General features: G+C 37.4%; 1 protein-coding gene across 2 annotated transcripts in view; it reads left to right on the top strand.

Annotated features, from left to right (window-relative positions):
• Positions 1 to 2,962: 2,962 nt before the first annotated feature.
• LOC148880242 (uncharacterized) overlaps positions 2,963 to 16,428 on the top strand; it is a 93,431-nt gene continuing 79,965 nt past the window's right edge. The window contains exons 1-4 of one of the 2 annotated variants that reach the window (XM_088962108.1): positions 2,963 to 3,335; positions 3,424 to 3,529; positions 10,930 to 10,990; positions 11,109 to 11,404. In XM_088962108.1, the coding sequence (XP_088818234.1) occupies positions 3,093 to 3,335; positions 3,424 to 3,529; positions 10,930 to 10,990; positions 11,109 to 11,404 (706 nt within the window). In that variant the 5' untranslated portion in view covers positions 2,963 to 3,092. Of the gene's footprint in view, positions 3,336 to 3,417; positions 3,530 to 10,929; positions 10,991 to 11,108; positions 11,405 to 16,428 lie in introns of both variants that reach the window. The other variant, XM_088962107.1, reaches the window with a different exon arrangement.

Raw genomic sequence — 16,428 nt, 5'->3', positions numbered from 1 at the left:
TTTTTACCAAAGTTTTAACAACATATCCCATCCCACGGAGATCTGCTTTAGTGTTGACAAGACTGTGCTCACACCATTTGCATAGCCTTTACAATGGTGCATTGGGAATATCTCTGTACTTGTATGGTTTTTTCCATCGGGAGATATTGCCAATATAAGGCTGCTGGGGACTGTGCGAATAGTGTGAGTACAGTCTTGTGAGCATGAAGCCAATTTCCATCGCATGCTCATTACCTTAGGTCATGGGCATTTATTTTTCTAAAACCAAACCGGTACTACCATTTTTTACCTTTCCCCAAATTGAAACCAAATTGGTACCACCGGTTATATATATATACCAGTCACTTTGGTTAATCGTCAGTTATTTTCTCGGTTAACATAAAATTGAACCAATCCTTCAATTTTTTAGAAATACCAAACTGAAGCCAAACCGATTGTTTCGATTAACCACATTTTCCGATTCGATTTTTTTATGGACACCCCTAATTGCAAGTGATAGAAAACGGTTTTACTTTGCCTCTATCAAGCATATGTCTGGCTAGGGGTCATTTTTTCAAATAAACGTTGCCACTCTAATGCCTTATAGGCATTTTGATTTTATCTAATTATACTAGTGTTTCCGGTGAATTGTTTTATTTTATTTATTTATTTTTGCACTTGGATTATGTGGTGCCTAATGGTTAAATGGTGCTTAGCCATCTTAAATAAAGATAGAAAATTGTATAGTAAATTTTTTTTGGTAAGCTATCTGGTTTGATACACAATATGACCTATTTTTACGATTTCCAACTTTCCAAGACAAAATTCAAGTATAAACATCATTCAATAATGACAACGATACCGAATGTATCCCAAACTATCTCAGATAGGGGTGGAAATTTATCAACCCAATCCAACCATTACTTGATATCAAAAAGATATGATATCTGAAAAAATTTTGACCAATCAATTGGTATCATAAAATGTGGTAGCCAATCAAGTGTTATTTATCAAAATTCATGGGTGGGTTTTGATTGGCCAAACTATTCCATACCATGTCTTTTCACATCATAGATTTTCCCTAAATGAAATATTAGGAAATGGGGTTTTGAAAACTTGTTTCCAAGAAAACCATTAACTTATTTTTGTTTATCATGCAATCAAATTAGGACTTTTCTCAAAAAAGAAAAAAGACAAATTAGGGCAAGTATTTCTATCTATTTAATCATAATAATATTTACATTCAAATTTTTATTATGAAACAAATCGAGAATTGATAGAATTGAGGATCTATGTAATTTGTGGGGATAGGGGTCTGAAATTGGAAGTGGAATGACGAATTGGTTGGATAGAATGAGATTTTGATTTCATTCCTAGTGGGGTGGCATTCCCCTACTTGAGGGAATGGTCATTCAAGAAGACAAGTGACTTAACCCCCCCCCCCCCCCCCAAACCATATATCCTAGGGTAGTTCCCTAGGTTCCATAACCATCTTTCCTAAATAGCTATCTATAATTTTCATAAGAGAAGTATAATTTTCATGTTTAAGTCTAGAAAGTCAACATTTTATGAGAAGAAAAAGAACAAAGGAAAGAAAATTAAAAAAATATAGGGGCTGAACCCCTACTTTTGTTATGGGAAAGGAAGAAATGAAAAGGTGGAAGAAGAAAATGTGTTGATTAGACAAAAGTTTAAGATTTTCCCTTGCTTATTGATTCAGGTTTAGAAATCTTTGAGGGTTAAATCAATGATCAAAATTTTGATATGATATGCCCCGTATCAGGTGTATTTATTTTATCTTTGGGGTCCCGATACACCTATTTACAGGTGTTTTCAGGGACCCACTTGCAAAGAAAAAAAAAATAGGGGGAGTATCTTTATAAGTACCGATACATAGAGGTGTATCGATACTTTGAACCATGGGTTAGTACATCAGTTAGCAATGTTTGTATTGATTAAACCTTAACAAATAAGAAAATAATAAAAAGAAATTAGTATATAAACACATAAAATAAATATTCTAGTTTAATAATATCTATTTTATAATTATAATGTCAAAAAATTAAAAATGTAAAAGTATTTTATAAAACAGTGCACAAAACTACTTGACAATTAGAGGTGAGCCTCGAAGGGCACCTTGTGGCCTTCACAAATGACAACTATGTTTGTAAGTTCTCGTTCCATTTCTGTCTAAACCAAACAGGCCGCAGGAGAATAGATGATTCCTATTCCGACCTCAAACCAAACGGAACCTATTGTTATGTGTAGACCTTAGCATTTGACTTCTTGTTAGTATTAGTAAACAGTAAACACTACAAATTGTACAAACCGTTACTCTGTCAATTCGCAAAATTTTGTGGTTTACGTTGCGTCCGTAAGAGATACGAAATCGTGAAGTAAATTCATGCTGATGGGATCATGAGGTTTTGGCAACGTGGCATCGTTGTCCATCGCTGGGACTGGGAGAAGCGGTCACGCGGATAACGCGTGATCCCCCACTCTACCCTGTTCGTCAATCGTCACTCATTGCTCCAACCAGTCCATTAGCAGAGCAGAGCCAAGATTGATAAGATATATCGCAATTCACGTAAGGTATTATATTGATCTTACAATCAGACGGTTTTGGCAAAAGATGAAAAGCTTCTTCCGTCCACTTGGACAGGAGACCACCGCAATTCAACGGTGAATTGTGAAAGCTAACGCTTTGTTCTATTTTCAAGCCAATAACCAACGAACACGGTAGGATTAAGTCGATTTGTTCAGTGTGATCGCTCTCGCTCGCACGATTATTTCAACAACTTCGAATTCGTATCGTCATCGTTGTCCCTTGATGAAAACATCACAATTCAATGCAATTTCGCAATAGAGTCTATACAAGGTTCAAGTGGGTCAAGAGTGCTCCCATTGCGCCACCTGCTCAAATTTATTCGTTCCTCTCATTTCAATGCTAACTTGCGCAGTGTGGTTTTCTTTTTTAAATCAATTGCTGCTGCTAGTGGCTGGCTTTTCACAGTTGATGCTTCCAAACCCACGAAGATCACGAAACGAGCTGAGCAAATCGGTCGACATTGCCAGATTGGTGATTAATTAACGAGAGAAATAAAAGAGAAAGAATGGAGCCTGAATCCCAACCTTCAACATTTCTAGGGTTGTCAGTTCTTCCGATTTCTATACTTTCAATTGTGCTCGGAGGTCTTCTTGTTCTCTTGTTCTTCGGTGATTACTTAAAGAGAAAAAGATCCGAAGTTCAGACCATTGCGAAACCTGAACCGGATGCGGCGCAGAAGCCTTCAAAGCCTGCCCAGCCAATATCGAAGAAACTGCACTCGAAATCTCACTCGCATGCTACTGAAAAGGTTTCTCGGTGACCTTCATAAATTTCAGATTCGTTTTCTTAATTATTTAATTATGTCATAACATTAAAATCTCTATGGAAAGTTTCAGGATCAAAGCAAACGTCATCATCCATTGGATGTGAATACTCTGAAAGGTCATGGTGATTCAGTCACTGGTCTATGCTTCTCATCCGATGGCCGGAACTTGGCGACGGGTAAGAACTTCACTTTTATTTGTAAATTGATAACTAAGGCTTACAAATTTAATGCCATAGAGTTGAGTTAAATCAACCCTCAGAACTATAGGATAGTAATGTTTGGGTACCCAAAATGCAGAGAACTAGGTTACTTATAAAGTGCTATTATTCGTATTGATGAAGTACTGTGTCTACATTATTGCAAATTGGCGGCTGATGGCAATGCAGTTGACTTATGATATACAACTGACAACTTTGCTCTCAGCTTGGCGTTTGTTGTGGCATCCGATTGTTAGGGATCACAGGCCCTATTGTTCTGTTTCCTCATCAGTTAGAGTTAAAATTTTCTAAGGAAGCTTGATTTTATGTTTCCATTCAGAAAAGTTCACAAGGTGCATATAGACAGTTACAGCAACTGGGGGCCTCTTTTACATTTTGATGACACACTGGATTATACCAAGAGGCCTTGGTTGTCTCGTTAGCTTGTCTGTTTCATAAAAAATGGATCTTTGAACTTCTCTTTTATGTTCTTTAATGTCTTCCCAAGTCCTTGTTCCTAATATATTTTCTAATTGATACTTTTAAGTAGCTTTTCTTTTGATGGATATACTCTTAAGTACCATTTTCACTTCCTTTATGCCTCTTCAGTTTCAGTTCTATGGACAGAAATTTTCTGCATGTTCAATTATATTCACTTAGACATTTTGAAATTATTGCATCCCAATTCATTTTCTCATATCCATCTCATCTTCAAAATAAATTTTTAGGATTTGCATTTGTTTCCTCCCTCTTTTCAGTTTCAGTTCTATGAATCCCGTTTTGCCATTTCATTCTGTTTAATGCTATATCCACTGTTAAATTATGAACACTTAAATCATTTCTTACTACTTCTACCTATGTCCTTTTTTGTCTGCCCATAGCCCTGTGTTGGTGCCCATGGAAATGGAAATATGTTCTAGAAATATTAGGAAATATGTTGACCTTTTTAAACCATGAGGCATGGATTAACATGTCACCCTCACACACAACGAAGAAGACATCTCTTGTTGGACTAGTTGCTCTGGAAAGCTATAGATAAAATTCAACTTTGATGGATGCACTCTAGGTAATCCTGGAGAATTGGGAATAATTGGGCTTTTTAGAAATTATGATAACTTTCTTATTCTAAGCTTATCAAGTCCTATTAGGGACAGAAACTCATTCAGGGAAAAATTGTTTGCCCTCTTGCAGGGGCTAAATTAGCTCCTTTAGATTGGATGACTTTTGTGGTGAATTGAGCCTTCCAAATGGTGATCAATTGGATGCCCAATATGTCTGTGACGACATAGTTAGGAAAAAGAAATTAGATTTCTTAGGAAAAAATTGTCTAACAGTGGGACAATAATAGCATCTGTTAACCATTTGCACAAGTTAAGGCTTAAGACATCAAACATGTTTAGAGACAAATGGAATAATTAACTGGGTTAGTAGAGTGGATGGTAGAATTGAGTTAGTAGGACATTTGGATTGGAACTTTGATAGGTGCAGCTTAGGGAACTGGCGTGCTGTCATAGGCACCCAAAAATAAAACTTATACTCCTAAAAACACATGCAGTAGTGCGAGTAGGGATTGTTCCCACAGAGAGTATCTAGCCTATTTTGTGCTATGTGAACAAGGAGGGGGGTTTGAGTATAACGAAAACCAGATTTAAAAAGAAAGAAAATCAAATGAGGAGCAATTCAAGTTAAAGTATAGAAATTAATCAAAAGAACAAATCTTGGTCTAAGTCAACATCCACCATAAGAATTTCACTACTGATCATCGATGCAAAAATATATCAATTCACACTTTGAATATTCACCGTAGGAATTATTTTCCTATCTCTCCTTAGTTGCAATTAATTAGAAAACAAGCGATCTACTTAACCCTTAGTACTAAATAACCCGAAACAAGCATTCAAGATTTAATCCGGTAGCAGCCTTAAGAATTGGAGATTGATGAAGCTAAACAACACAAGCACAAGCGGTTGCGTTTAATTTAGTCGAGTGTTCTTTCTAAGATCTAACAATTTCTGACACATCAAATCATTAAACCTTAGTTGCTTCTCAGATTAGAGGGATTAAACGATTATGGATCTGATATCTAACCTAACAGTAGATTGCAATGAATAATAAACTAGTAGGCCTCCTAGCAATTAGACGAGACAGTCATGAACATAAGCATAGAAGAACATTCGATATTCAAAGCATAAATCAAATAGTAAAAATTAAATTAAATCTCATAGTTTTGCTGATTCTGAGGCTTCTGTTTTCTTCGACCAAGTATCATAATTTAGCCACGCATGGTCATGGTGAAAACTCAAGGAAGAATTGGAGAAGAAGAAGAGAGGTGTGGCAGCCTAAGTCTGATTGTTTTTTTTTTTTGTTTTCCTTCTCCAGTTTTCTTTTCTCTCCACTTCCCATTCCCCAAGAGAAGCCTACAAAATCTCCTAAAATTTCTCTCTGGATAACAGTCTCTAATTCTGACTTATCAAGAAAAATAATAAAAATAAGATAAAATAGAGTTCTAATGTAATTAGGAGGGTGGTGATTCCCGCATATGAAAACTTGTAGGCTAAGGAACGTTTCCAACACGTCAGCAGTGCAGTTGCAGCTACTTCGAGCCCGATTTCGACCTCGATGCGGTCAGTATCTCTCAAAACTCAAAACATAATAGTTGTAGAGCTTTTTCTTGTCATTCCAAAGCATCTTGAATCATCTCAATCAGAGCTTGGATGTGAGAGTTATGCCCAAATTACGAAGTGATGTCGAAATTGACCAGAATTGCCCAATTAGCTCTGTTTTTCACTTAATGCCTCCAATTGTGCCTTAAATCAAAATATGAGAATAATGAGTCCATTTAGGCACTAAATAAGTATAAAAGACTAAGCATTAAGGGAGAAAAATATGATATTTTGCATTCTCATCAGGAACATGGGACCCACAAGAATTGGGGGGGGGGTTCAGATGGGTGGATTAATCTATCATGGCTCTCTTCTTGGTGCCTATAGGGTGTGGAGTTCCAATAGGGCAGAACTACTGGCAATGATACATGGCCTGAAGTTAGGGAAAGAATTAAATTGTAGAAGGATAACTGTGGAGTGAGATTCAAAGGTAGTGGGGAGATGGCTAAGGAATAAAGCACAAGCAACCTGGAAGTATGGGTACACATCAAGGATTATCAAGTTGTTAGTGGAAGAATTGGAGGTCAGATTCTATTGTGTCCCTAGATGCACTAAATGGTATGCTGATGGCTAGGAAAGGGATTAATAGATCTGAAATGTATTGGGATGAAGTAGGGACTAATAGATCTATTTTCTCCTTTTTTCATGTGGCGCATGAACAGGGGAAGGACTATGTGGAGAGGACTGAGGGCTGCGGTTTGCTGGTCCTTATGGGAAGAAAGAAACTCCAGGATCTTCTCTGAAGTAGAGAGAAGTGCTAAAGAATTGAGGGCTCTTATCCTTATAAGGGTCTTACAGTGGATGAAATCACTAGAGCTATTCACAGATTATACAATGGATGACATGTTGAGGAAATGGGGTGAGATTGCTAACAGTAACCAGACCAAAATTGTGATGAGTGTGTCTTGGATTCCCCCACATGTGGGTTTTATAAAACTAAACTTTGATGGGAGCTGCAGAGGGAATCTTGGACAATCAGGGATTGGGGGTGTTTTTAGGGATGATAATGGGGTTGTTTCTGCCATGTTCTTAGGCCCAATTGGAATGGGTGACTCTCTCAGAGCCGAGATCTATGCGGTTTTGGAAGGAATCTAGAAAGCCAGGGAGATGAATATCAGAAAACTTATAATTGAAGGGGACTCGGAGGTGGTGGTAGGATGGCTGAATAAAGACAACAGTGGCTTATGGAATTACAACAATATGAGGAGGAAATTTAGATGGCTGGCTCGAGAAATGGAAGTTAAAATCAGTTGGGTAAAAATATCATCTAATTCTTTTGCTGATGGGTTAGCTAAACAAGGGGTGAAGAGGGAGTCAATGTTTTGGGCACAATTGTAATTTTATCTTTTCTATTTTTCCTTCTCTTTCTCTTTTTTCCTTTTTTTTTTCCTTTCTTGTGGCTCAAGTTATAGCTGGAAGAAAAGAAAGTTTGTCTTCCTCTTTGTAATTATTATTGAGATATGGATTGTGCTATTGATCAAAAAAAAAATGAAGTTTCAAGGGGAAGCTGATGTAAACATCATATTGGGATAGGCAGAAAGTGGTGGCCTACCCCTACCAAAAAAAAAAAAAAAAGTGGTGGTCTACAGCCCTTCTTGTGTAAATCTGTATATTCTGTATAATTACTCATATTTTTTTTATTGTTAGCGTGGTCAATAAAGAATAAAAAAAGCCTTGTTCTCTTACATTTCTCCTTAGAGACCAAGGCATTAGACTCAACATTGAACACCTCATCTGGTGGGGTGGATCCCAAGGTTGGCTAAAGCTTCGGCTGGTGTATTTGCTGTAGGGGGCTTGGGATGGGCAGAACCAGTGTTTTTAAAATCGTACGATTCATATCAAATCGTTAGCAAAATTGTGCAATTTGTATTCAAATCGTTAGATGGAATTGTAAATTGCGATTTTTAAATGATTTGAGCAATTAATGAATTAAAGTGGTTTTAGAAGAAAAGGACTGTGTAGTCCTCCTATTTTTAAAGTTTTACTTTTATAAATGAGGGGTCATATTGTCCTTTTAATTATTAAGGGTTATTTGTGTCATCAAGCAATCAAATGAGACTTACCTCTGAATGAAAATGCCTGGGTGGGAGAGAAGAGAAACCCTCTTCTCCATTTGAGAACCACCAAAGAACAAGACACCCTTCTTCTATTTATTTTTGGTATACTCTTCTTCTTGTTCTTTGATGCCAAAACAGGGGCTCCGCCTTCTATTTTTCTTCTTCTTCTTCTTCTTCTTAGACTTCTTTGATGTCAAAACAGGGGCTCTGCCCTTCTATTTTTTATTCCATGATGACACTAAAACAGGGCCTCTGCCCTTCATATTCTTCCTCTTATACAAATATTTTTGCCCCTTCATCTTTAGATGCAAAACAGGAGCATTTTCTTCCTGTTTTTCTAACACAAAAATAGGGGCTTCGGCCTATTATTATGTTCTTTTTTTCTGATACAAAACAGGTTCTACTTCCCATTTTTTTCCAATTGTTATTTGACACAAAAAAGGGGATCCACCCTATTTTTTTCATCTATTTTTGTAATGTGAAACAGGAGCTCTGCTGCATCGTGTTTTCAGCCGTTTTGACATAGAAATAGGGGCTCCACCCTGTTTTTTTTTTTTTTTTTCTCTCCTTTTCTTATGCTAAACAGGGTCTACTCCTCATTTTCTCCCATTTTTTTAATACAAAACAGGGGTTCCTCCGTATTGTTTTTTCATCCTCTTTTGTATGCAAAATAGGATTTCTACTCCATGGGTTTTTAAGTCTTTTTTGACTTGAAAACAGGGGCTCTGCCCCATGTTGTTTTGGTAAGGTATTTGAGTTTGAATTCTGTAACTCTGAAGATTTCTTTGTTAGCTCATGGTCTCTCTCTCTCTCTCTCTCTTATTTTAGTATTTTTCATGAATTGCATGTTTGGTTTAAATTATTGAAACTTGAAGTTGAAACTATAGGGTATTAGGGATTAGATAACATTATGATTATTTTCCCTTAAAACTTGGGGATAAGATCACAAGATAACTAAATATTCAATAGTAGATCAATATGATCATGGGTTCACTATTACTACCTACTTATACGTTGAAAATTAATACAAAGTCCTTTTTTCTATTTTTTTGAGAGGGTTAGGTATTTTTATAGTTTTTTTGACAATTTTTAGAAAAATCAGAAAAAATCTAATGATTTACGATACTATTACAATTTTCAGAGGCACTTGGTTTGGGGGCTGAACAGCATACCTGATTGTCTGTTATGTATTTTCTATTAGTTATTGCCCACTCTCCACTGGAATGCAGCTAAAGGTTACCTACCCATCTATTTACCATGTCTAAGGTGGCAGTGATAGCGGTCTAGGTTCTGAAGTTGAGAAGAAGAATATTGAAGAGACGGATTGGGGTTTTCAGAACTTAGGAAGACAAAGGAAGGGAATGAATGAGAATCCCCTTCTTTGAAGAAGGGCTCTCTATTTATAGGCTCAGAACTTTCCTAAGGAAGTTAAGCTTGGATCCCTAGGCTAATTTGATAAGGACACATGTTAGATTGCAGAAACATACCTGTGTGTCCACAGTTCATGACATTCTTCTGCATTACTATGCTGATATGTGAGTCCATCCTCTTACACCTTGTAGTGGAGGTCTTTTCTTCTCATTAATAAAGATGCTTCCTAGGTGGTCATTATTAGGGGTGTTCATATTGAATGTCAAACTGACCAAACCGGCCCGAGCCAACCCGATTTGGTCGGTTTTTCAAAATCACCGGTCGGTTTCGGTTTGTGTAAGAATGAAACCGACAGATCGGTTTGGTTTCGGTTTTTATACATGAAAACCAAACCAAACCAAACCGAACCGAACCTTACATACACTAATGTAGAGTGTTTGCATCCTTGGCTAAATGGCTATTGGCCTATTGAATATTGATCCTTAGTCCCTACTCCCTAGTCCTTCCCTATCCTTGTTTCTTGGAGAAGCAAGAAACAATCAGTGGTTGCTAGATCTTCAGCTGAGGTAGAATACAGAGCTATGGCTCATGGAGTTTCTGAGTTACTTTGGCTTTGATCCTTGATGGAGGAATTTGGTGTTGAGTATGACAGACCACTGGTGCTGTATTGTGACAATCAGGCCGCCATTAACATTGCTCACAATCCTATAAAACACGATAGAACAAAACACATTGAAGTTGATAGGCATTTCATCAAAGTAAGAGTGACTTCTGGAGAAGTTTGTCTACCTTTCATTACATCTGAAGAACAGTTAGCTAACATTCTCACCAAAAGAGTCTCCAAGGCCAAGCTACAACATGATACAGGCAAGCTGGGCATGATTGACATCTATGCTCAGCTTGAGGGGGAGTGTTGAGAAGATGGGCCAAATGGCCCATAGTCCACAGCTTATGTTTTATTTTTTATGTTTATGTTCTGTTTTGTTAATGGGCCTGTTAACATTAGTTTATGTTTATGTTTAATTAGTTAGCCACCCAACTAAGGGCTTACTTGTAATTTCTAATTGTTAGTGATTAATTTCTAATAAGGATTAGGGAAAAGAGAAGCTGAACGAACAACTCTTCTTTTTTCACCCTTTCTTCTCAATTGGTCTCTTTCTCTTATTCTCTTCTTGCTGTCTCCTTTTGATTCTTCCATCTTTTAATCAATTTTCTTGATTCTTTTGGGACTGTTTTTCATCTCCTTGATATCCATATGAACTGACATTGGCCTTTTTTCTGTCTATAGTTTGTGCAGATGGAGTGGTTAGGGTGTTTAAGTTGGATGATGCTTCAAGTAAAAGCTTCAAGTATGGCTTCTAAAATACTTACTCTTGCCTTATTACATTACTCCAAGTCCAAGTGCAGATTGTAGTACATATGCTCTCTTCTTTCTTCATGATTCTATCTTCTGTACATTATTTGCAGGTTTCTGAGAATTAACTTGCCTGTTGGAAGTCATCCAACTGCAGTTGTCTTTTCCAATGGAGCATCATCTTTGGTTGTGGCTGCACAAACTCTTTCTGGTTCTTCTTTATATATGTATGGAGAAGGAAATGTGAAAACTGCTAGTGAAACTAAGCAGCATTCCAAGCTACCCCTCCCAGAAATTAAATGGGAGCATCACAAAGTCCATGATAAAAGGGCTATCCTGACTCTGGTTGGAACTAGTGCAACTTATGGCACTGCGGATGGGAGTACAATTATTGCATCGTGTTCAGAAGGTGTGAAGTGGTCGCTCTTTGCCTTCCTTTGCTTTTTTTTTTTTTTGTTTTTTTGAGGAAAGATAACAATTTAATTGATCAAGAAAAAGGGAGGGATGTACATGAGATGTACAACACAAAGGCCTTGAAGACAATAAAGGAGCAATACCAACTTAAAAATTTGGCATTTTATTTGCACTGTGCAAGGAATCCCTTCCGAACTCAGATTTTTCTACGTCGCCTGTACCTGATTTAGTTCTCTGGGGATCCTTCTGAAGCTGCAATTAACATAGGAGACTATCTCATGTATTTCCAGCAAAAAATGGTAGAGCATCCAAGGACCAGAATCCTGGGCAGTGGCCTTAGCTAATGGAAATTTTTGAGTCTCCTTGTAATCTGCTGAGATTTGACAATTCTAAGGCCTTCCAAGAAAGAATGAATCTCAGCACCTGTTGCATCCGAAGCTGAGGTAGGGGCACTGAATGCCTGAATTAGAGTAACCATTAGAGCTACACAAAAGGCCTCCTATGCCAGCTTTCAGAGGGGGATCTTGAAGTCTTCTGAAGCTGGCATTAAAATTCAGGGTAGTCTTTATCCTGCTTTGGTGGAAGAGGGATAGAAAGGGTAGTGATTAGCAGGATAAACTCTTAGCAATTTATTTTTCATTTTAGTTATCAAGGTTAATACACTTCATCAACTAGCAAGTAGCATCTATGGTGTACTAGTGTTTTTTAAACTTTCAAATTAATCATCTGCTAAATAGTTTAGTTCTTTTTCACACTAAAAAATTGTTAATTAGTTGACCTTACATTTTTAAACCACCACTTACATCTTTTTGGCACCAAGCATGAAGACTATTTTGGACATTGATATGACTCAAGGATGATTTTCAAATGTTGTCAAATCCAGTTACAATGGCATAAAACATGGTTATCTAGGATTATCGATATTGACCAAGTGCATAATATTCCTTTCTGTTGATCAAAATAATAATGGATTAATGATGATGATGAAAATTTGTTATTTATCAAAAAAATGATGATGATGAAAGGCCAATCCTTCATTTTGGTTTTTTTCCTTCATGGCATAGGTGCTCTATTTACTTTCCTATTTATTGTAAAAAATGTAATGTATCCTATTTTGATGCATATGCAGAACTTCCTTTTTGCTGATCAAAATAATAATGAATTAATGATGATGATGAAAATTTGTTATTTATCAAAAAAATGATGATGATGAAAGGCCAACCCTTCATTTTGATTTTTTCCTTGCATAGATGCTATGTTTACTTGCCTATTTGTTGTAAAAAATGTAATGTATCCTATTTTGATGCATATGCATCATGTTAATATTATCAATATATCAAAATTATTACCTATACATGGATGTTCAAATGTTGGGCAACAGAAAGCAGCACTGAAATACAAAACTCCAATATATTGCCAATCTATAGCTGTAACTCAAATATTTCAAGATTTATTTGGTGTATGGCTCTCCAATAAAATGAAGTTCCAAAGGTGAGAAAGGAAATATCAGCACTGAAATCAAATTATTTAATGGAGACCTCTAGCAGCCTAGAAACAATAGAATAGTCTAAATCAAATAGTTTTCCCAAAAAATCTTACATTTATCCTAGATCTTTAATGAACAATTTCATTTGGACGTTTCATTTAAATCCATCAATTTGGTTATACAAGCTTGAGTATTCAATCTTCTAGAGACAAAATGAGGCCTTTTTATATTTTGATGGATAACATGACTTTTGTTAATTGTTAAAGCATGATCTAATTACATGTGATAAATGGAGTGCCTTTCATTCCTCTAGAGAGTATGGCACCTCCCCCTTTCGCTTACAAATGGTTCTCTATTGGTTGATCTATATTTATACATAAATATGTCAAGTTGATAAGTTGCATCTTTTTATGATAAGTAAACAGGAAAATTTTATTAAATAGAAAAGGTCATGGCATGTACAACAATCCATGGGGAGGTGTGAGAGGTGAGGAGGATATGATTTCCTTTGAATCGGTGAAGATGGAATGGGGGGGGGGAGACTTCAGGAAGAATGGGAAGCACCGATGTTGAGATGGAAACTAAGGATGGGATAATCAACAAGAAACTGTGCAATTTGAGATCTCACGACATTCTTCATGTGACAAAGATCTTTTCTAAAAGTTGGCCTCGTAGGGACAGGACCTATAAAAAAATTTAAATGGGTACATAGAAGAAAATGATGAAGAGGTAATGGAACTTCTAACACTGACCATAGGGGGGGTGACTGGTGCCAGTTCAGACACTGGATTCCTTTATGTTGGAGAAACACCAGCAAGTCAAAAGGAGTGGCAATGGCTCTGATTAGGGTGTAAGTCGGGTGGGTTGGGCTGGGTTTATGGTTAATCTATGCCCGACCCTAAAATTTGGGCATAAGGCCTGAGCCTAAGGTCAAGCCTTATTTTCCCAACCCGAGCCCAGCCCGCCCTATAATTTGATGCACTCGGGTTGGTCAATATGAACCCACTCTAAAATTATACATATATAAATGTATTGATACAAATATATATACATATATTTATGTATGTGTGTAAATATGTATGCAAAATATCTATACAAATATGTATGTATATGTAAATATGTATGCAACATTTGCATATATACACATATGTATAAATGTATACAAAATATCTATACAAAAAGTCTGACTTGTTGGGCCTGAGCCCAGTTTGAGGACTGAAAATCTAAGCCCAGCCCATGTAAAATTCCGAGTTGGGCCGGTTCAGGCTTGGGCTGGGCCCGCCCAAGTTGCACCCCTAGCTCTTATTCTATTGTGACCAGCACAACGAAGAATTCTAATGTACTTGAAGAAAATTCAAAAGGAGTGAATCTAAAGAATGTAGCCGATAAAGAAGTTACGATCAGGAAAAGCTTGGGACTATTCTTCTTGGGTGGTGAAGGATTTTCTAGGAAAGCATTCGAGGAATTTGAAAGAAAAAAAAGGAAGAGAAAGATAAAAGGGGAATGGACGAGGAGTTTGAAAAAATGGTAGGATCCATCTAATGGACGCTAAAAAGGTTGCGGAATGGGTGGGCGAATTTCAAAAATTTTCCTACCTTCTTCCAACTAGGAATCGTATTCCCTAAATTAGAATACAATATTCAATGATTCTACTTGAACCATAATCGAACCAGATCTGAACCAAAAGGAAAGGGAGGAATTATACTTTATCCAAAGAAGCAGTATCTCCCAAAGTTGGTGTTCACGCCCAAAGAGGACGCCAAGATCCGCTCCTGCTGAAGATGACGCAATTGTATGTGAAACGGAACCAACAGAGTGCGTTCTACACACTGGATCCTTCGCAAGAATCCTCTGGAAACTTTGAGCACCAAATATTTTTCAGTAATTTCTGCAAAACTGATGTGAAGAACTGATTTCTTGATTTCTTTCTTATTCAAAGATCAAATCTTGTCAGAAAGAGTGGGGCGGCTGGAGATCTCCTGAGACGAAGATGGCTGAATTGCTTCTCTTCTCTCTGGAGTGTGTATGAGATCCTATCTCAATTCGCAAGCTGTATTCTTGCCAAAAAATCCTTAGGTTCGAAATCTAATTTTGTTCACTTAAGGTTTCTCCTCTTTTCTTCTTGATTAAGAAACCTCCTAATTAGGAGTTATCCCAATCCAAATCAGTATTTGGATAGGGGATGATCTTAATCGTATCTCCAGATTAAGTTAGCTTACTCCTGATCTTATTAGGAGGTTACCAGATTCAAATATGATTTGAATTTGGTCTCCCAGAGTGGATAAGGTTAAAGGCCCAATCCTTTTGCTAACTTTAATCCCAGATTCACCCCATAGATGGGTGATCATATCAGCCCAGCTCAAAATGGGCTTTTGGCCCATTAAGTATTAGTGCTTAACTAGTCTCCAATCTGCTGCCCAATTGGGCTTCTTTGTATGGCGTGGGACCCAAGCATTGATCTACACACCAGCCACATGGGTTCGGCCTAGCCTTTATCACAAGGCCCAGCCAAATTCACTAAAATAGCTCAGTGAACCCCTGAGCCCATCACATGGACCCTATGGGCCCAACACTTACATTAAGTGGTCCTTGGGCCAAGCCATCTTATAAAAATCCAGGGACTGTGGGCAGGTGCAAGATTAGCCCATCAGGTACTATCCTAAATGGTCTTACACTTAACCTCTCAGCCCTTAATGATCAAGCACTGCCCGACAAGGACATCTCCCTCGGCTGCAAGGAAGAGTGCCGCATTCTCCGTTCACATGAATCCTGGGAATTAAAACCATTTGCAAACATTTTGAAACCGTACATATATATATCATATATAAATTTTGCAAAACAAAATTAAAACGATTGAAATCAACTGCTGGCAGTTTGGTTTCCATCAGAGAGTGCATGTCCGATCGTTACCTTTGTCCGACAAAGGGGCTGATCCTGTCACTTTGATCACCCACTCAGATGAATTCTCAAACTGTCCGAACATGCCTAGGTTTTGACCCCCGCTAAGGATCTCATTGATTTGCATATCAAAGACAGCCCGATCCGACACCTAGTGAAGTATCATAATCGAGTCTAGGGGTTAGGTCTAATTTTTCAGTTTTTTCCATCTGTCTCCAAGGTCTAGGGCAATACTGGAAATCTGGTTCGGTTCAAGGATTCGATTAATCCGATACTGCATGTGCCTTGGGTCTTATCCTAGTGGCCGAGACAAGCCATCCCAACACTTGGCGGCACACCAGTATCAGCCTTGGCAGGATAAATCTCCCAGACTTATCCAATGGCTGTGAACTTTTAAAATTAACACGTGTCTCATCAAGTGTCCAATTTTAGGGTCTTACACAGAATTATACCAAACAACATGAATCAAACATGCACTTTATTTATTTACACTAAATGTCAAAAGTACATCAAATCTGATTGAAGCTAAGGACATATAAAACTGTCTAACAGCTCCCACTTTAACTTAGGTCCAATCTGGTACAAGCCGGAGTCCCATACTTTCCACGTGTTTTTCAAACACCTTCTGTGTGAGT

The sequence above is a fragment of the Nelumbo lutea genome, chromosome 1, assembly GCF_056320005.1.
Source record: "Nelumbo lutea isolate HS-2025 chromosome 1, American lotus-T2T, whole genome shotgun sequence".
Lineage (NCBI taxonomy): Eukaryota > Viridiplantae > Streptophyta > Magnoliopsida > Proteales > Nelumbonaceae > Nelumbo > Nelumbo lutea.
This window is presented reverse-complemented; position numbering and strand designations above follow the sequence as displayed.